General features: G+C 35.7%; 1 protein-coding gene across 2 annotated transcripts in view; it reads left to right on the top strand.

The window, feature by feature from the left end:
• KLHDC1 (kelch domain containing 1) overlaps positions 1–20,796 on the top strand; it is a 46,537-nt gene that overhangs the window by 12,743 nt on the left and 12,998 nt on the right. For both annotated transcript variants that reach the window (XM_024732133.1, XM_024732218.1), the window contains exons 5-10: positions 9,279–9,357; positions 11,031–11,114; positions 14,690–14,773; positions 15,250–15,308; positions 18,226–18,338; positions 20,074–20,146. In XM_024732133.1, the coding sequence (XP_024587901.1) occupies positions 9,279–9,357; positions 11,031–11,114; positions 14,690–14,773; positions 15,250–15,308; positions 18,226–18,338; positions 20,074–20,146 (492 nt within the window). The remainder of the gene's footprint in view (positions 1–9,278; positions 9,358–11,030; positions 11,115–14,689; positions 14,774–15,249; positions 15,309–18,225; positions 18,339–20,073; positions 20,147–20,796) is intronic.

Here is a 20,796-nt window from a genome sequence, read left to right as displayed (position 1 = left end):
TGACCAAAATAGAGAAAACTTGAAAGTCTGAAAATTTTTTCAAGATAGTTACAAACTTGTTTTGACACTGATGTTAAAGGCAGTTTTGAACCCTGGATAAGAGCCAGGTCATAAGAGTAAACATAGTGGAAGCAGCTATTTACGTTTTAAAAATTCGTTACTTTTAAAATTTTCTGAATCGTTAGTACAGTTACATGGTTCAAAAATCAAGACCATATTAAAAAGGATACAATGAAAAGTCTGGCTTCCACTCCTGTCCCCATCCATCCTGTTCCCACCCTCCACATGCACAATTAGCTACTTTTATTAATATCTTTTGTATTTTTATAGCAGTGGTTCTCAAACTTGTCTGCCATAGAAATAATCTGGGGATCTTTTAAAAGCTCTGAAGCCCAGGTGATACCCCAGAACTAATCAAATTGCGATCACTGGGGGTATGATTTTTTTAAACTCCTCAGGTGATTCCAAGTGCAGGCAAGTTTGGGAACAACTGCGATCCCTGTGACTTTATGCAGATAGAAGCAAATACATAGGTACGTGCTCTTCTCTTCCTCCTCCTTATACAAATATCGGTGTACTCCATACAGTATTCTGCACCCTGCTGCCTCCCTTTTTTTTTTTTTGAGGGGGCCATGCCACACGGCATATGGGAATTGTAGTTCCCCGACCAGGGATCTAACCCGCACCCCCTGCATTGGAAGCGCGGTGTCTTAACCACTGGACTTCTTTTAGTCAACAGTATACCATGGGGAACTTTCATCTTTCTGTATCTCTAGTTAGAAAGCTTGATTTTGTTTTTGTTTTTACAGCTGCATAGTATTCTCCTGTGTGGATATACCAAGTTTATTTAACCTTTCCCATATAGATGGCACAACACTTAGATTAAATGAATATCTTTGTGTATATATACATATGATTGCAGATCTATTTGTTGGATAAAATTCCAGAATTTGATTTCTGGTCAAAGGGTAGTACATTTGTAATTGTGATAAATGTTTATTTTGCTAGGGTTGCTGTAACAGATTTCTATAAACTGAATAATTTAAACAACAGAAATGTATTGTCTCATAGTTCTGGAGGCTAGAAGTCTGAGATCAAGGTGTCAGCAGGGTTGGTTCATTCTCTTGGTTTTGAGAAAGAATCTGTTTTATGCCTGTCCCCAGCTTCTGGTGATTTGTTGGCAACCTTTGGTGTGTTGAAGCAACACTCTGATCGCTGCCTTCATAGTCACATAGCATTCTCTCTGTGTGCTTGTCTGTCTCCAAATTTTCCCTTTTTGTAAGAATGCCAGTCATATTGGATTAGGACCTACCCTCATGACTTCATTTTAACTTGATTGCCTCTATAAGGACCCTGTCTCTAAATAAGGTCACATTCTTCTTTTACTATTTTTATGTTTTTATTTCTAGAAAATATAACTGTTTTGCCTTCTTAATTGCAGTAATTCCTACTCTGCTTTATTCAATATTCAGTTTATTTTAAAAAATCTCTTTAAACTGCAGGGGGCACTTATAATAATTAAGATGGAGAGTGTTAAGTTTTAAAAAACAATCAGTTTAAATAATACACATTTATATTTTGAATACAAAAGGCAGACATTAAAATTTGACAAAATATTTTATAATTCTCAAAAAGCATATCAGAATTCCACAGGGTAAGGAATAAGATTATCCTGGTCATGAAAAGGTACATAGATCAAAATACTCTCTAGAATATGAGAATTTGGAAAGGAAAATCTTAAACCTTTGAATTGTGGATTAATCAGATTTAAATAGAAACCAACTATGATTATGCTGTTGTTGCTTTCTCTGACCCTACAAATTGATAACCATTAGTACTCTGCTTTGAGTAGCCAATAATGTCACATTCTAAATACAGGGGATTAGGACTTCTATATATGGATTTTGTGGGGGACACAATTCAATCCATAACATTGGATTTTGCCAGCTTTCTCTCCAATAAAGTTGTGCTGTTTTGTGTTGTCAGTAATGGAGTGCCTCTTTGTCCACAGCCTTGCCAAGAATTTGCAGGCAAACTTAGATGTTTTTGGCCAAATTGATAGGTGAGATGTGATGCCTCAGTCTTATTTTAATTTTCATATATTTAAGGACAATTTTTATTTCTTTTTCTCTGAACTGAAAAATAAATCCTTTGCTAATTATTTTTTATTTGATTGTTGGCATTTATAATCTTGACTTCTAGGAGTTATTTATGTATAAAGAGATTAGTGTTTGACTGTGACATGAAAATACTTTTTCCAGGTTGTCATTTATCTTTTGACTTTGCATAAAGTGTGTTTTGCATGTATTAAACAGCTTCTTAAATCTGTTATTTAGGTAAATTTATCAATAATTTCTTTTCTGGCTTCTTGACTTTGAGTCAATTGCAAAGGTTTTTTCCACTCCAAGATTATAAACTAATTCTCACATATTTTCCTCTAGTACTTTTGTTATTTTTAAAAACATGGGAGGGATTCCCTGGAGGTCCAGTGGTTAGGACTCCACACTTTCACTGCTGAGGGCATGGGTTTGATCCCTGGTCGGGGAACTAAGATCCTGCAAGCCGTGTGGCACAGCCAAAAAAAAAGAACCAGTAAAAACCTGTGAATAGTATGAGATATGAATCCAAGTTTATCTTTTATTATTTAGTTTTTAAATTTTATAACTGTTGGTTTGTACCTCTTCATCCCTTCACTATTTCACCCATCCGCCACCCTTCCCCTCTAGCAACCACTAGTTCGTTCTCTGTATCTGTTTTTTCATATTTGTTCTTTGTTTTGATTTTTACATTGTACACATAAGTGAAAACATGCAGTATTTGTTTTTCTCTGATTTATTTCACTTAGCATAATATCCTCTGAGTCCATCCATGCTATCACAAATGGCAAAATTTCATTCCTTTTTATGGCTGAGTAATATTTCTCTCTGTGTGTGTGTGTGTGTGTGTGTACATACAGACACACCACATCTTCTTTATCCATTCATCTGTTGATGGACACAGGTTGCTTCCATATCTTGGCTATTGTAAATAATGCTGCAATGAACATTGGGTGTATATATCTTTTTGAATAAGTGTTTTCATGTTATTTAGTTAAATAGGAGCGGCATTGCTGGATAGTATGGTAGTTCTATTTTTAATTTTTTGAGGAACCTCCATACTGTTTTCTATAGTGCTTGTATCAATTTACATTCCCACCAACAATGCATGAAGGTTTCCTTTTCTCCACATCTGTGCCAACACTTGTTATTTCTTGTCCTTTTGATAATAACCATTCTGACAGGTGTAAGGTGACATCTCATTGTGGTTTGGGTTTGCATTTCCCTGACAATTAGTGGTACTGAGCATCTTTTCATGTGCCTGTTGGACATCTGTATGTGTTCTTTGGAAAAATGTCTATTTAGGTCCTTTCCCCATTTTTTAACTGGGTTGGTTTTTTTTAACTGATGCTGAGTTGTTTGAGTTCTTTATATATTTTGTATATTAGCCCCTAGTGGACATATCATTTGCAAATACCTTCTCCCATTCAGTAGGTTGCCTTTTTGTTTTATTGATGGTTTCTTTTGCTGTGCAAAAGCTTTTTAGTTTGTTGTGGTCCCATTTGCTTATTTTTGCTTTTGTTGCCCTTGCCAGAGGAGACAGATCCAAAAAAATATTGCTAAGGCTGATTTCAAAGAGTGTACTGCCTAAGTTTTCTTCTAGGGGTTTTATAGTATCAAGTCTTATGCTTAAGTCTTTAATGCATTTTGAGTTTATTTTTGTATATGGTATGAGAAAATGGTCTAGTTTCATTCTTTTATAAATAGCTGTAAGTTTTCCCAACATCACTTATTGAAGAGACTGTCTTTTCTCTGTTGTATATTCTTTTTTTTTGTTGTTGTTGTTGTATATTCTTATGTTGTAGATTAACTGAGCATATGTGCATGGGTTTACTTCTGGGCTCTCTATTCTGTTTCATTGATCTATGTGTCTATTTTTGTACCAGTACCTTACTTTTTTTTATTACTGTAGCTTTGTAGTATAGTTTGAAACCAGGAACCATGATACATTTAGATTTGTTCTTCTTTCTCAAGATTATTTTGGCTATTTAGAGTCTTTTGTGGTTCCATAAAAATTTTAGGATTATTTGTTCTAGCTCTGTGAAAAAAATGCCATCAGTATTTTGATAAGGATTGCATTGAATCTGTAGATTGCTTTGGGTAGTATGAACATTTTAACAATATTAATTCTTCCAATCCATGAACATGAAATATCTTTCCACTTATTCATGTCATCATAAATATCTTTCATCAGTGCCTTATAGTTTTCAGAGTACAGGTCTTTCACCTTTTTGGTTAAATTTATTCCTAGGTATTTTATTCATTTTGATGCAATTGTAAATGGAATTATTTCCTTGATTTCTGTCTCTGATAGTCCATTATTAGTGTATAGAAATGCAACCGATTTATGTCTATTAATTTTGTGTCCTGTAAATTTATTGAACTCATTTATTAGTTTTTATAGTTTTTTGGTGGACTCTTTAGAGTATTCTATATATACAATCATGTCATCTGCAAATAGTGACAGTTTTATTCCTTCCCTTCCAATTTGGATGCTTTTTATTTCTTTTTCTTCTCTGATTGCTGTGGCTAGGACTTCCAATATTATGTTAAGTAAAAAAGGGGGCATCCTTGTATTGTTCCTGATCTTAGAGGAAATGCTTTCAGCTTTTCACCGTTGACTATGATGTTTGCTGTGTGTTTGTCAAAAATGGCCTTTATTGTTGATGTGTGTTCCTTCTCTACCCACTTTGTTGAGAGTTTTTGTCATGAATCGTTGTTGGATTTTGTCAAATGCTTTTTCTGTAGCTATTGAGTTCATTGCGTGATTTTTATCCTTCATTTTGTTAATGTGGTGTGTCATGTTGATTGATTTGTGGATACTGAACCATCCTTGCATTCCTGGGATAAATCCCACTTGATCATTGTGTATGATCCTTTTAACGTATTGTTGAATTCAGTTTGCTAGTGTTTTGTTGAAGATTTGTGTATCTATGTTCACCAGGGATATTAACCTGTAAGTTTCTTTTTTTGTAGTGTCTTTTTCTGATTTTGGTATCAAGGTAATGCTGGCCTTGTAGAATGGGTTTGGAAACTTTCTCTCCTCTTCAATTTTTTTGGAATAGTTTGAGAAGGATAGGTGTTAAATCTTCTTTGAAGGTATGATAGAATTCATTTGTGAAGCCATCTGGTCGTGGACTTTTGTTTTTTGTGAGTATTTTTGATTACTGATCAATTTTATTGCTAGTAGTCAGTTTGTTCAGATTTTCTATTTCTTCCTCATTCAGTCTTGGGAGATTGTATGTTTCTAGGAGTTTATCCAGGTCTAGGTTGTTCATTTTTTTGGCTTATAATTGTTCATAGTAATCTCTTATGATTTGTATTTCTGTGGTATTGGTTGTAACTTCTCTTTTATTTCTGATTTTATTTATTTGGGTCTTCTCTCTTTCTTTATGGATGAGTCTGACTAAAAATTTTTCAATTTTGTATATCTTTACAAAGAACCAGCTCTTACTTTCATTGATCTTTTCTATTAGTTTTTTTTTTTTTTTTTAATTTTTATTTATTTATTTTTGGCTGTGTTGGGTCTTCTTTTCTGTGCGGGGGTTTTCTCTAGTTGTGGCAAGCAGAGGCCACTCTTCATCGCGGTGCGCAGGTCTCTAACTACCGCGGCCTCTCTTGTTGCGGAGCACAGGCTCCAGACGCGCAGGCTCAGTAGTTGTGGCTCACGGGCCTAGTTGCTCCGCGGCATGTGGGATCTTCCCAGACCAGGGCTCGAACCCGTGTCTCCTGCATTGGCAGGCGGACTCTCAACCACTGCGCCACCAGGGAAGCCCTCTATTAGTTTTTTAAATCTCTATTTTATTTATTTCTTCTCTGATATTTGTTATTTCTTTCCTTCTGCTGACTTTGGGCCTTGTTTGTTCTTCTTGTTCTGATTCTTTTAGGTGGATCATGTGGTAATTCTATGGTCAACATTTTTTTTAAGTTAATTTAATTTATTTTTTATTTATTTATTTTTGGCTGTGTTGGGTCTTCATTGCTGCATGCGGGCTTTCTCTAGTTGTGGCGAGCAGGGGCTACTCTTCGTTGTGGTGTGAGGGGTTCGTGTTGTGGTGGCTTCTCTTGTTGTGGAGCACAGGCTCTAGGCGCGTAGGCTTCAGTAGTTGTGGCTCATGGGCTCTAAAGCGCAGGCTCAGTAGTTGTGGCGCACGGGCTTAGTTGCTCTGACGCATGTGGGATCTTCCTGGACCAGGGCTCGAACCTGTGTCCCCTGCATTGGCAGGTGGATTCTTAACCACTGCGCCACCAGGGAAGCCCCTACGTTCAACATTTTGAGGAGAACCAAACTGTTTTCCACAGTAACAATGCCATGTTATATTCCCACTATAAAGGTTCCAATTTTCTACATTCTCACCAACTCTTGCTATTTTCTTTTGTTTTTTGTCTGTTTATTTGTTTGTTTTATAATTGCCATTGTAATGGGTGTGAAGTGATATCCATTGTGGTTTTGATTTGTGTTTCCCCAGTGACTAATGATGTTGACCATCTTTTCCTGGGCTTGTTGGCCATTTGTATATCTTCTTTGGAGAAATATCTATTCTAGTCCTTTGCCCATTTTTAAAAAATTGGATTGTTTTATCTTTTTGTTATTGAGTTGTAGGAATTCTTTACATATTCTGGATAGTAAACCCTTATCAGATATATGCAGTTTTCTTGTTGTATTTTTGTCTGGCTTCAGTTTCAGGATAATGCTGGCCTCATTGAATGAGTTAGGAAGTGTTCCCTCCTTCTCAGTATTTTTAAATGTTTGAGAAGGATTGGTATTAATTCTTCTTGAAATATTTGATAGAATTCACCACTGAAGCCATCTGGTCCTGGGCTTTTCTTTGTTGGGAGGTTTTAGGATTACCGATTCAGCCTCTTTACTTATTATATGTTTATTCAGATTTTTTATTTCTTCATGAGCCCCTTTTGGAAGTGTGTGTCTTTCCAGGAATTTTTCTATTTTATCTAGTTTATACAGTCTGTTGGTATGCAGTTTTTTGGTATTCTCTTATGATACTTTTAATTTCTGTCTGTTATTTTTGGCTGTGTTGGGTCTTCGTTGCTGCGTGCGGGCTTTCTCTAGTTGAAACTAGTCTCTAGTTTCAATGTCCCCTCTGTCACTCCTAATTTTAGTAATTTGAGTTTTCTCTACTTTTTTTTTAGTCAACCTAGCTAAAGATTTGTCAATTTTGTTGATATTTTCAAAGACCCAACTTTTGGTTTTGTTGTTTCTCTCTATTGTTTTTCTATTCACTATTTTGCTTATTTCCCCTGTAATTTTTATTATTTCCTTCTATTATCTATGGGTTTAGTTTGCTTCTCTTTCTAGTTCCTTGATGTGTATGGTTATATTATTGATATGAGATCTTTCTTTTTAAATTTGTGGGCATTTATAGCTATAAGATTCCCTCTGAGCACCACCTTCACAGTATTCCATAAGTTTTGTTTTATTCTGTTTGCATTTTCAGTCATTTCAAGGTAATTTCTAATTTCCCTTGTGATGTTTTTCACTCATTGGGTTGACAGATTTCTTTTTTCTTTCAGCACTTTAATGACTTTATTACATTGCCTTTTGGCCTCCATTTTTCTGGTGAGAAATTCACTTATTTGTATTTATCCAGCTTGGAGTGTGCTGAGCTTCTGGGGTTGGTGGATATATATCTTTCTTCAGTTTTAGGAAGTTCTTATTAATTAACAAATATTTCTTCTACCCATTTATTTGTCTCTTTTCCTTCTGGGACTCCTATCATATGCACATTAGATCATATGATATTGTTATACAGAGCTTGGGCTCCCTTCCCCGCCCCCGACTCTTTCATTCTCTTTGTTTTAATTTGGATACTTTTTTTTACCAGTTGACTTATCTTCAAGTTCACGGATCTTTTCCATTGCTATGTCCAGTTTCCTGTTATGACCATCTAATGAATTTCTTTATTTCTGACATCTTATTTTCCAATTTTTTGCATTTTCATTTCACTCTTTTTCATGGCTCCATGTCTCTGCCAAAATTACCTAGTTCTTCCTGCACATTGTCCACCTTTGACAAACTGGTCTGTTACTATTTCTACCATAGTTATTTTAAAGGCCATGTCTAATAATTCTAATATCTGGGCCACCTTGGAGTCAGCTTATATTGACTCTTTCCTCTCTTGATCATGGGTCACTTTTTTTGCCTTTTCTTATACCTTGTAATTTCTTCATCATTTGACAGACATTCTGTATGAAAGAACAGTGAAGTTGGGAATAAACAATATTTCTTTCCAGAAAAGGACATGCCCTTTTTTTCCTTTTTCAGGTTGCTAGAGTGGGATTTAAGTCAGTCTAATCTATAGTTGATCTGTGTCTGGGCTTTGTTGCAGCTTTAGTTTGATTCAGTTTAACCACTGGCTTCAAATGTTCTGATGCAGGACCAAGACTTTCCTTTGCTACAGCCCCATGTTTGAGCACTAGAGATTGTCTAGAGATTTTGAACAGTGCTTCACAGCTGAGTACCTACTTCTCAGAACTGTGGGAGATCTCTCCTTGTTTCATAGCCTACTTGTGTTGCTAGGGAGTTCTCTTTGCTCTCCAATCCCACTTTATGCTTTCTGTACCTTGAGAGATCTCTTTCAGCACTGCCCCTCCCCGCCTGGCCTTTTGAGGGCAGCCACCCTGTGTGCTGTAACTGCTTGGCATGCCTCTGAGGTGTTTCTGTCAGATCTCCTGCCCAGATCCCAAACTTTAGAGTTGATAGCTCAGATTGCCTCAAGGAGAGTTGCTTAGCTCTTCTCTGCTTCCAGCTGTTGGTGACTGACCCTGAGCCCTCCCTGAAGACTATGTGAAAAAGTTGTTCAGTAGGTTCAAGCTCCCTCTGTGGCTGAGTTTCTTAAGATTCTAATTTGCTATGCCAGCCTACATGTGCCTGTTAAAATTTTGGGTGGCTTCTTTTACAAACCCAATCTGTGCTGGATTCTTTCTCCTCCTGCTGTTACATCAGGTATGAAAGCAGCCACGGGCCTCTTCTCTCCTACTGCGAGCTTATCACTTTCTGGAATTAGTTCATTTAGGTCTCATAGCTCTTTGATTTTTTTTTTAAACTATGGTTTTGTAGTTTATATGGCTTGTTTAGGTTGTGAGGGAAATGATGTCTTCCAACTTTCTGTGAACAGACTGAAAATAGAACTCCTAAAGTGTGTGCTTTGTTTTGTTTTTCAGATTAATATATTTTGGTGGCTATGGGTGTAGGAGACACAATGAACTCCAAGATTGTTTTGATGTTCATGATGCGTCTTGGGTAAGAGAGTAATCCCTGTTTACATTTTCCTCTAAGTTAGTGTCACGTTACAGTCTCCAGAAATAATGAACCCAGTTTTTCTCATTTTAATTTGCTGTAATTGATATTATGAAAAAAATTGTATTTTCTCTCTTTTGAATTTGGATTCAGTTGCAGGAAGTTCTCTCACCTAATTATATCAGCCTTCATGGCTACTGGCAGAGTAATGTCTTTTCTGATGCCATTAATCACTTATAGCTGCTTCTGTTAGAAAACTAGTGGCTTTAGCACAACTTGGAAAAACTTTGTTCTTAGGTAACCGCAGTGGCTGTTGCTGACATACACCTCCTTTTAGGTACGTCCACCAGAACTATTCATAGCTCAGTCTGGCTTCTGTATGAGAGTGAGTAAGTTGGTAGTCATATTACTTTTTCTATTTATTCTTACTGGTTAGAGAATAAATTATTATTAAGGAAAGAACTCATGACTTATAAAAATGAAATCTTTTAAAAGATAACTTTAAAAACCATTGATCTCACCACCAAGATACACAGTAAGTCTTCAGTTTTACCTTATAGTAGCATGTATTGTTATTGTACATTATTAATATAAAGGTATATGTACATTTCATGTATATCTCTTTGTATATAGGTATTTAAAAATTCTCCATAGTCTTTATTTGGACTATGTGTGAAATTAATACATGCTAATTAATAAAACTGAATGGTTTTTAAGTGTTAAAAATGGTTTACATGGTTTTTGAGTTTTTAAAATGAAATATCTTTAAAGTTTTGCTACTTACAGTATTACTGATAATTTTTAGTAATATACTTCCCATTAATTATGTCTACTCATCAGTGAAATCTCTCATTTTTTCCTCCTTTAGTACAGTTAGGCTAATGATCATGTCCTAAAGTTTATGGTGTACAGGTAGATTTTTTCATTTAGATTCTAAACTAAGTAAATTATGTAGTTTATTTGACTTGTTTGACAAGTCCTGACAAAAATGAATGATATATTCCTGACATATAACATAAAACTGGTACAGAGGTAAGCTAGAATAGTGGTAGAGGATTTCAGCAATGCAGAGGATGCTAAGTACAGTCTAACTGCTAAATCTTTGCCTTGCCAATAGTTTCGTCTTCCTAGAAGACAAGAGAGTGAGCATAAGTTTGATGCATAAGAACAAGGTGCTTGGTTAAGTAGAATTGATTGGAATTTTTTGGAAAAAGGAATCATTGTTCCCTAAAGTTTCTAACAGCAATGATTAGGAATTCTGAACCTGTACTTTAGGAAAAGAGATTTCCAAATGTAAATATCATTCTGTTCTCTGCAATTTTAAAAGAGATATTCCTTTGAGAGAAGTGGAAGATTGTCAACAAGCAAAGTTATGACTCATGCAAACAATACTACGAGAAGGAAAGTTGCCGGGTGATGTTGCTATGGCTTAGGGACCACACTTTGTGAGCCACGGGTATATGCATTAGCTTTACGACTGTGGTTACACTGGTGTATGCATTAGCTTTACGACTGTGGTTACCCTGGTGTATGCGTTAGCTTTATGACTATGGTCACACTTAACTCTATTTCTGCAAAAGTGCCTATTATTTCACCAGTAACTGTGCAGTGAAACTATAATACTAATCTAAAAATTATAAAAGCTTTTAAAAATATTTTTAAAATCTCTTTTTTAGGAAGAGCAGATATTCTGGGGATGGCATAATGATGTTCACATATTTGACACAAAGACACAGAGTTGGCTTCAACCAGAAATTAAAGTACGTATTGTAAAAAGTCACCTTTATGTTTGTATACTCATTAATACTTTTAAAATCTATTTCTTTTACTGAGTTATTGGATTTCAGTAATTGAGTTTGTTATCATATACAAAGGGGTTCTCTTATGAGAACTGTTATTAGTACTTTTTTTAATCACATATTTTTCTCCAGGCTAACTAAGGTTTTCTAGAAAAATCTAAAGAGGTGCCATCATCATTCTTTACCCACAAGTGTAATGCCCTGATTTAATGAAGTCTCTTTTAAAAAGTCCTTTCGTAACAAAGTCCATGATTTTAAAAAGCCCATGTTTCATAAACCCTTGAAATCTTAATACTCTTTCATCTTCTAGTGAGCAAACACAAATTCACATTAGTTTAAGCCATTAAAGAATTCTCACATAGCTGGGAAGTATATTTTGAAGTGGCTCACACAGTGGAAGAGCTACAGGGACCAGGACCTTAGGAACTGGAGCCAGTTATCCAACACCATCCCAATATTTGCATCTCTCTGTTGGCTTCTCCCTGCTTCTCTGTGTGCTAGCTTTATCGTGTCTACTGCAGACTGTCCAGCTCATTTAGAAGGGAATATGGCTCTGGCTACACCAGCAGATCTTTCTATTGGTGCTGCATTCTGTCAATGTCTATGTCTTTGTCCTAGAAAAGGACTCTGGCTCTACTTAGGCATGTTCCTACTCTATATCAGTCCCTGCTGCCAAGGGGATGACTGGCCAGGTCTGAGTCTCAGGTCTGTCCCTGGGGGAGCAAGGTATTGTGATTGGTCAGCTCACCGGAACTGTGCAGAATAGAATGCTGAACAGGCAAAACCAAATTTCTGTCCACTAACATGCACATATGACTAAATTTCCTTGCAGTTCAGCTTCTGTAGATGGTAGTGAGGGAGGTTCTGTGCAAAATAGCAGGTGTTACAAGGTTTGACCCTTCTCAGCTTCCTCTTTTTCCAAGCAGTGCTTTTCAGGTTTTCAGTGCTCTTCTTTTCTCTTCTAATTTTGGAACTGATCAACTATCAGTTGATCATATTTGTTGATTGAATTTTCCTGCAGTCAGCATTTTAATGTTAAGATTTATGTATTAATGAAATAAAAGCATCTTATCTCTGTTAAAATAATTTCGTATCAGCAAGCAGGTGGAGAGAAATATTATTGAGACTGGATCTACTGAAACTCATCCTGGATCTCTTTCAGGCCTCTTAACGCTCTGCTCCCTTAGAGAATAAGCAAGAGTCTGGAGCTACTGCAGGCATATTTTTAGAATGTGCTCCTTGGGATAAGTGAACTGAGGTAGCTTATAATTAGTTCTTTGGACTTCAGGTCTTTCTGTTGTGACTCCTTCTCTCTCGCCTTACCTTAATCCGTACCCCTTCCCCCCTTCTGCACCAACAGCCTAACGGGCACTGACACTCTTTCAGTTAGTGTTTAACAGTATTTTCACTGTGATTTCTCTGATTATTTCTTCAAATAAGTTCTTACATTGTTTATATTATATCTGAAGGTTTTTCTGATGTGGTTGCAGCTAGAATTTGTTCCCTTTATTTTTTAGAGACATTCTTAAATTAATTAATTGTTCCTGAATATCTGCAGCAAAAGGAAAGGTAACATGGTAGTGTGTTCGAGTTATTGCTGTTGCAGTTGAAAAAACTGGTTGAAAAGAACTGTGTACTTTTACATAAGCCATATAATGTCATCTGTTAAATGGAAAGTTGAAAGTGTTTTCCTACATGGGACTCTTAACCCTATGAGGACAGTAGAATATAATAGTAGTCTTTGGGTTATTTTCAGTATTTCAAATGACCTAATAAGCACTGTGCATTATTTACGCAGTTAGCCACACAGGCTAATGCAAATGCCATTACTTTGTTTTTGTTTGGACTGGTATGAACTCAGTTTATTCAGAAGCTTTGGTTGGATATTAAATGTATTTCATAAATAAAAAAGGAGAAAGTCAATATTTATTTCTTAATGAATGTGTATATAGTAGAAGAATTTTTCCAGAATTTCAGATCAGGGATGGGACAATAAAACTTTTGTTTTGTTGGAAGTGTTGGCCTGCATTGGCAGGTTGGTTCTCTCTCATTTATGGTTCTCTCTCATTTATTTAAGTGTTATATAGGTAATATCTGAATTATTTCTTACCATGTTGACCTCATAATTATTCAAGTAAAAAATTCTAGGAGGTTATGATATTGGATGTAGTGCTTAAATTTCCTGTGGCCACATTCGGTAGCCAATGAGCTGAAAATGTTGGGTTCTTTCAGAACTTGGAATTAAATACATACACAGAAGTACCCACCATGAACACATGGAAATTATGCAGAAAATTCTTCCTTCAAATCTTATTCACTAATCTACCCATTATACCCTCTCTTTTCCCACCAACCCCAAACTTCTCTGAAGAAAAGTTCTGCTATATTTATTCAAAGTAAAGTATAAAGAAGTATTATCAGTTAATGTGAAGAGTTTTAGTAAGAGATAAACACTGGCTTAAGCCAAGAATGAAGTTCTTATTGTGGAATTTGAAGCATCAAGAGTTTTGGGGGGGCAGATTGATTTTTTTTTAAGTCTCTGAGATCATCACACAGTGTACTGCTCACTCATATTAATATTAACTCTGTGTGTGTGTGTCTGTGTCTGTGTGTGTCTCTGTGTAGGCGGACTCTCAACCACTGCGCCACCAGGGAAGCCCTAAATATTTATATTTTAAGCTAAAATTTATGTGAAATTTTTTTTCTTTTTTTTATACATTTATTAATTTATTTTGGCTGCGTTGGGTCTTCCTTGCTGTGTGCGGGTTTTCTCTAGTTGGGGCGAGCGGGGGCCACTCTTCGTTGCAGTGCACGTGCTCCTCACTGTGGTCTTCTCATTGCGGTGGCTTCCCTTGTTGCGGAGCACGGGCTCTAGGCGCCCGGGCTCAGTAGTTGTGGCGCATGGGCTTAGTTGCTCCATGGCATGTGGGATTTTCGCGGACCAGGGCTTGAACCCATGTCCCCTGCACTGGCAGGCGGATTCCCAACCACTGCACCACCAGGGAAGTCCCTATGTGAAATCTTATTTTGCCAAATAGTGTCAGGCATTTAAGAAAAACACTTTAAAAAGTAAAGATCAGGGACTTCCCTGGTGGTCCAGTGGTTAAGAATCTGCCTTCTAATGAAGGGCACATGGGTTCAATCCCTGGTTTGCTGTGGGGCAGCTAAGCCCTCACACCACAACTATTGAGCCCGCATGCCTCAACTAGAGAGCCCGCGTGCCACAATAAAAGATCCTGCATGCTGCAAATAACTGGCAACACAGCCAAAAAAATAAATAAAAAATAAAAAAATAATAAATCAGTCAATATTGTAAAAAAAAGTAAAAATCAGGGTGAATAAATGTAATTCCTTAAGAGTAGTATTTGTCTATAATTATTACTATTGAGAACGAACTTCTGCATTAAGGTTTTGAATTAAGTTACATAGGTAATGGTAACTTAGCAGTCAAGTATTTCTCATACTGAGCATAGGAATGTGACTTCATTTTAGATGTTTCAAGCCTTTGCTCTCCATTTTCTGATCTCTGCTTGCAGGGTGGTGTTCCACCGCAGCCACGAGCCGCGCATACGTGTGCAGTTCTCGGAAATAAGGGCTATATCTTTGGCGGACGAGTTTTGGTTAGTGTTTTTTATGAAAATGGTCTTTAATCTTTGATGCTTCTTACAAAAATTGATCCTTTGATTTTGTGGAATAGCTGAACATTCAAATAGTCTAGAGATTAAAATGAGATTCAATAATAACTTTTTTAAATCTTCTATTCCCTAAATGGACCATACATGAGTAATCACAGGTGATTATAAATCATATTTTAATGGGGGAGAATCCTTCACTTCAGTGATTTATCAGAAAAGTTTAATTTCTTATTATCTAAATCTTGTTAGTTTAAACTCATTTTTTCCTTTCCCCCTTGACACATTAATTTGGTAGCTCTATGCTAATTTTATTAATGCTTAGCATTGTTTCCCAATGTATAAACTTCTGATGTTAAGTAAAATAGAGTTAATCCATTTTTAATCTGAATTTATTTTAAAACCAAAATTTTAGCCCATGAAATATGTAAAACACTGACCAATTTCATACACTTTTATTTTAGCAAACTAGGATGAATGATTTGCACTATCTAAACTTAGATACCTGGACCTGGTCTGGAAGGTAAGTTCGAAATTTAAGTATGTAGGCATTTTTGTGTGTGGGGTGTGTGTGTGTGTGTGTGTCTGCCTGCACAGACGTGTGCACACATGCATGGTATAACCCAAACTTGGATCTGTAAAACTGAACTGATATTTTCTTCCCCTTCAGATTTTTTGCTTAAGCAAGGAATATATAGATTTCAATATAGAGTTCGTTCTTTAACTAGACTATATAAAACATGAGAGCACTAGCAGTTGAAAATTGATTATGTAAAAGTACTGGTTTTATACTACATATTCTTGAGGACTGGTCAGTAGAACAAATGAAGTTTTTTTTTTTTTTTTTCAAATGAAGTTTTAATGGGGTCATCACAGGTCAACAGATAACCGAGTGAGTCAAAGTCTGATTTTATTGCTCATAATATATATTTAGCAATAGAATAAATATATTTAGCTATCAATTCAGCTGTTCATGTAATGATTTGGAATCAGACCTATATATTATGCCAAAGTATAAATACTATTAAAAATAAAACCTCAAAAGTGCTAGAAGAAAGTATAGCAGATTATCTTTAAAATCTTGGCATGGAAAAAGCTTTTATAAAGATGATATAAACCCAAAATTCATAAATTAAAAGACTGATTGATAAGACCATTTAAGAATTAAATATTTCTGTGTAGAAATATATACCACAAAAAGTTAAAAAGCAAATTGGAAAATGCAAACAAAAAACAAACTAGAAGTAATATTTACAGTATTTCTAACCAAAAGGGCTAAGATTCATAAAACTCAGAAAATCAGTAAGAAAAAGACAAACAGGCCAATAAAAGTGAACAAAGAACATGAATGAGCAACTCACAGAAGAAATACAAATATGCAGAAATTATTTTTAAAAGATGTCCAACTTCATAAATTATTAAAGAAATTGAAATAAAAATAATAGTTTTCACTTACCGGATAAAAATAATTACAAATGATCAGTTTGTGCTAGGTTGTAACACAATTAGTGGGAGTTTAAATTGGTATAATTTTCTGGAAGGTAGTCTGGTAATATGTTTAAAATATAAAATGGAATTTCTACTTTGATCCAGAATTTCTCCTAAGACAAAAATTGGACAAGTGTTTATATGTGTGTGCATATATGTATGTGTGTGTGCACACACAACAAAGATGTTTATTGCAACATTATTTATAAAAGCAAAAACATGACATCAACCCTCATGTCCGTAAGTGGGGGTTGTTTAAATCATGGTGCATTTGCCCAATGAGCTGCCGTACTTCCATTACCAAAGGACAATATGCTTCATGGAAATATTCTGAAACATATTAGTTGAATGAAAAAAATTGAACAGAGTATATGATCCTATTTGTATATTTTTAATAAATGTCTTTATATGTGCATTAAAGTTAGGAAAGATATATACCAAATTATTAATGTTTCTTATTGCTGGAGGACAGGATTATAGGAGAACTGTCCCTTTTAAAAACTATTTTTGTGGTTGTTGAATGTGTTGTAACCCAAATGTTTTTTATAGTTAACAAAAACAGTAAAAATATTTCCATTTTGGAAAAAATAAATTACATCTTCTACCAACGGCCCATGTTATTCTGGAGCATTCCGGAATGTTGGAGAATGGTGTGACCTCACCTCCTAAATTAGTTAAAGTTTTGTGCTTATGGTTTTGTTTTGTTTTGTTTGGCTGCACCACGTGGCATGTGGGATCTTAGTTCCCCGACCAGGGATCAAACCCATGCCCACTGCAGTGGAAGCACGGAGTCTTAACCACTAGATGGCCAGAGAAGTCCCTGTGCTTAAGTTTTTATTTTAAGAATATGACAGTATTTGTTTGAAATCTTTAGAGGTTTATCCTGGATCTGGAGTGGCTTGCATACTTTTATTGTGAAGTTAGAGTAGCATTTTCAGGAAATTCTACAATAAATAGACCAAAGTAAACAGCAACAGCAACAACAAAATCCCATAATATCCTTAAGGAAGTCAGATGAAAATACAAAATTAAATGTGAAACAACAGTAAAAAATGACAGACATGAAAATATTTCTGTTAAAAACCTGAGGAAGTCTTACTGATTAACTAACAGTGAAGCCAAAGCCAGCCTCTGAACACTGACACCAAATTAAATCTTGGAGACAGAGTTTTGGGTGAAGTAATAAAGAATAGCTTTATTGCTTTGCTAGGCAAAGGGAGCCACAGCAAGCTAATGCCCTCAAAACTGTGTCCCAACAGGGGGAGCCTGTGAGGAGTCTTATAGTCCAGGGGCGGGGTTGCTGATAAGGATCAGGGTACGTGCAGGGCCCACATTCCTTCAATCCAGAGGTCATCTGGCGTCAGGTGGTGATGGGCAAACTGTGACCTTCTCTGGAATGAAACATGCTTCATCATGTAGTTAACATCTTGCATTTGGTGGGGGTTGCAGTTCAGCAGAAGAGCTCAAAGATATTATGTGTATCCCTTGAGGCAGAACCAGGACCCTGCCCAAAGGCTGCACTATTGTTTCTTGACTGCTCCTCCCTTGTGTCTGCATCCTCTCCCTTCCCTGATTAGCAGCTGTTTGAACCTACCCTTTGGAACTCAGGGAAGGGGACACGGAAAGGCTCTTGTGCCCAGGAGCCCCACCGGGTCCAGCTTGGTTTCAATAGGAATGATGCTCAGTATGCGTTGTGAATAACTAGGAATTGACTTTTTAATTTTCAGTCTGTGTTCTGGCCAAGTGGGATAGACATTAAATGGAAAGAAATTGTGTAAATTCTTCAAGAATTTAAGAATGTTTTAAAAATATTCTTGTAGGTAGGATTAGTAGAATCAAAATTTTTTATACTAGGGAGGGCAGTTTTTTCTTTTGAGATCTGAGATGATCAGAAAACTTTTGTTTTGACTAACACAGTACTTAGATTCTTCTATTTTTTTCCCTCACCACAGGATTCCAATTAATGGAGAAAACCCCAAACATCGGTCATGGCATACTTTAACACCAATAGCTGATGATACGCTTTTCCTATTTGGTGGACTAAGTGCAGACAATATTCCATTAAGTAAGTTGATTAAAGTTTAACCTACAGTTAAAATTTTATTCTTTTTTTTTACCTGATTGTATTTGATACTTAAGGTATTTTTACTTTTCTGATTTTCTGGTTTACCTTTATCCCCAACTATGTGGTTGCATCATGAATTAGAAGTAGAAGGCCCCTTTCCTTCCGTACCCTTGCTTGTCTAAGTTCTCCTGTTTCCTAGTGTAGGGAAAGGAAAAGTGGTTGAACCTAGAGGAATTAAAGACCCTTTCAACTATAGTATTTCTGATTTTGTGTCTTCCTAATTTTTGATCCAGATGCTTATACTATAGGCTAGAATGGGGATTAGAAGAGGAACGTTTCCCAGGAAGCTCTAGAAATACAAGGTGGGAAGACCAGTTGCTTCTCTTTTTGTTCCAGAACTATAAAGGAAAGTGCTTAGCTAGAGTGTTTTAACTCCTGTTACTGCTCATCCCAATGGCTGTGATTTTTGTAATCCAGTTTTTCTTTCACTAGTGTAATTGTGGCACCAAGAAAGACAAGTGACCAAGAATATCCACTTAGTTTGACAAGTGTCTTGTAATTTAACACAGAAGTTTTCTATGGCTAGAGACATTTTTCTTAAGAAACTTTATATACCATTAAAACCATTTATATAATTTTATATAGGATCGAAAAACAACTATTTGTTTTTCAACAAAAATTTATTGAGCATCAACTGTGTATCTGGCAGTCTTCTGGCCAAGAAATGCCACATGCTGGTTGGAGGAACAGCAGTTCCTCTAGGGGATGTTAGTTACTGTAGATTATTATACTTCTCTAATTTGTTGGGTATTTAATTAAAAAGGATTTGGAATCTAATTTAAAAACTAACATCGGGCTTCCATGGTGGCGCAGTGGTTGAGAGTCCACCTACCGATGCGGGGGACACGGGTTCGTGCCCCGGTCCGGGAAGATCCCACATGCTGCGGAGCAGCTGGGCCCGTGAGCCATGGCCGCTGAGCCTGAGCGTCCGGAGCCTGTGCTCCACAACGGGAGAGGCCAAAGCAGTGAGAGGCCCGCGTGCCGCAAGAAAAAAAAAAACAACTAACATCTATACATCTTAAATATATACAGTATTGTATGTCAAATATATCTCAATAAAACTGGAAGAAAAAAAAATCCTAAAATCTATCCATTTCACTGAGTTGTTTAATATCGTATCTTCATGAGCTCTACTGTTTCAAATTCCTATTTGCTTTTTTTCATCATTGAACTATGGAGGATTAAATGTTCTAACTCCTAGTCTAGTCAGTTTCCTCCCTCAAAGATTCAGCTGAAGAAATGGTCATATGGGTATCAGATGATACCGAGAAATTACTTTTAGTTTTGTTGACTGTGATGGTGGCATTGTGGTTAAATGATAATAACATGGTGGCTGTGTAAAAAATGTCCACTTTTTTTTAGTGTTGCTCACTGAAATATGTTTGGAGAAAATGATAAGAGCTAGGATTTGTTTTAGAAGAATTCAGCAACAAGAATAACAAAAAGAGATAAGTGGAGCACATATGGTAAAATCTTAGTAGTTGTTGAATCTGGGTTATGTGAAGGTTCGTTGTCATGTTCACTTGACTTTCGTACATGTTTGAGAATTTTTATGATAAAATATGCACACGCACAAAAAATAGTCATATAAATATAGCATGATAAATTTGGGGAAAAAATTAAAATTTTATCCCAAATACCTAATCTTAATTTCTGAACTGTCATAATATTGCAGGTGATGGTTGGATTCATAATGTCTTAACAAATTGTTGGAAACAGCTTACACATTTACCTAAAACAAAACCCAGGTAAGTCTAGAAGTTGACAAATAAGTAAAATAGTTAAGAATTTTAAAGTATTAAATGTAGCACTGAATTTATAGTGTTTGCCGTTAAAACCAGAAACCATCAGGAAGGATATCTTTCAAATAAGCATGATGTTACCCAAATAACTTAACTATAATTCTAATTATATCTGATTGAATAGAAAGGAACTATTCAGTTTCTATCCATATTTGTATATTTGAAAATTTTATTCTTTTAGGTAAATGTATAATCTTGCCTGATAAATGTGAAAAGGCTAAGAAATTGAAAGTATGATATAATGTTAATATTTTTAATAAGTAGACAAGAATGGGGTTGGCTTTAGTAGTAGTTATTTGGGTTTGGAAGAGATTTAGAGCAATTTAATGAGGAAATTTCTTTCATGTTGATCAAGTAGATGACAGATTATTATTTTTCTTTATTAACTGTACGATGTATTCATTAATGTAAATTTCTTAAAAAAGGAAACAGTTGTTTGTGGTATGTTATAGAGTAAAAAACTGTAGAAAAATATATTATTATTAGACTGCAAAGAAAATCACATGCGTACTGTATTTTTTTCTTATTTGATTGCATAGTATGATATATATTCATAGGAGATTCAAATTCAGTACCTTATAATCATTATGGTTAGT

The sequence above is a fragment of the Neophocaena asiaeorientalis genome, unplaced genomic scaffold (assembly GCF_003031525.2).
Source record: "Neophocaena asiaeorientalis asiaeorientalis breed wild unplaced genomic scaffold, Neophocaena_asiaeorientalis_V1.1 scaffold233, whole genome shotgun sequence".
NCBI lineage: Eukaryota > Metazoa > Chordata > Mammalia > Artiodactyla > Phocoenidae > Neophocaena > Neophocaena asiaeorientalis.
This window is presented reverse-complemented; position numbering and strand designations above follow the sequence as displayed.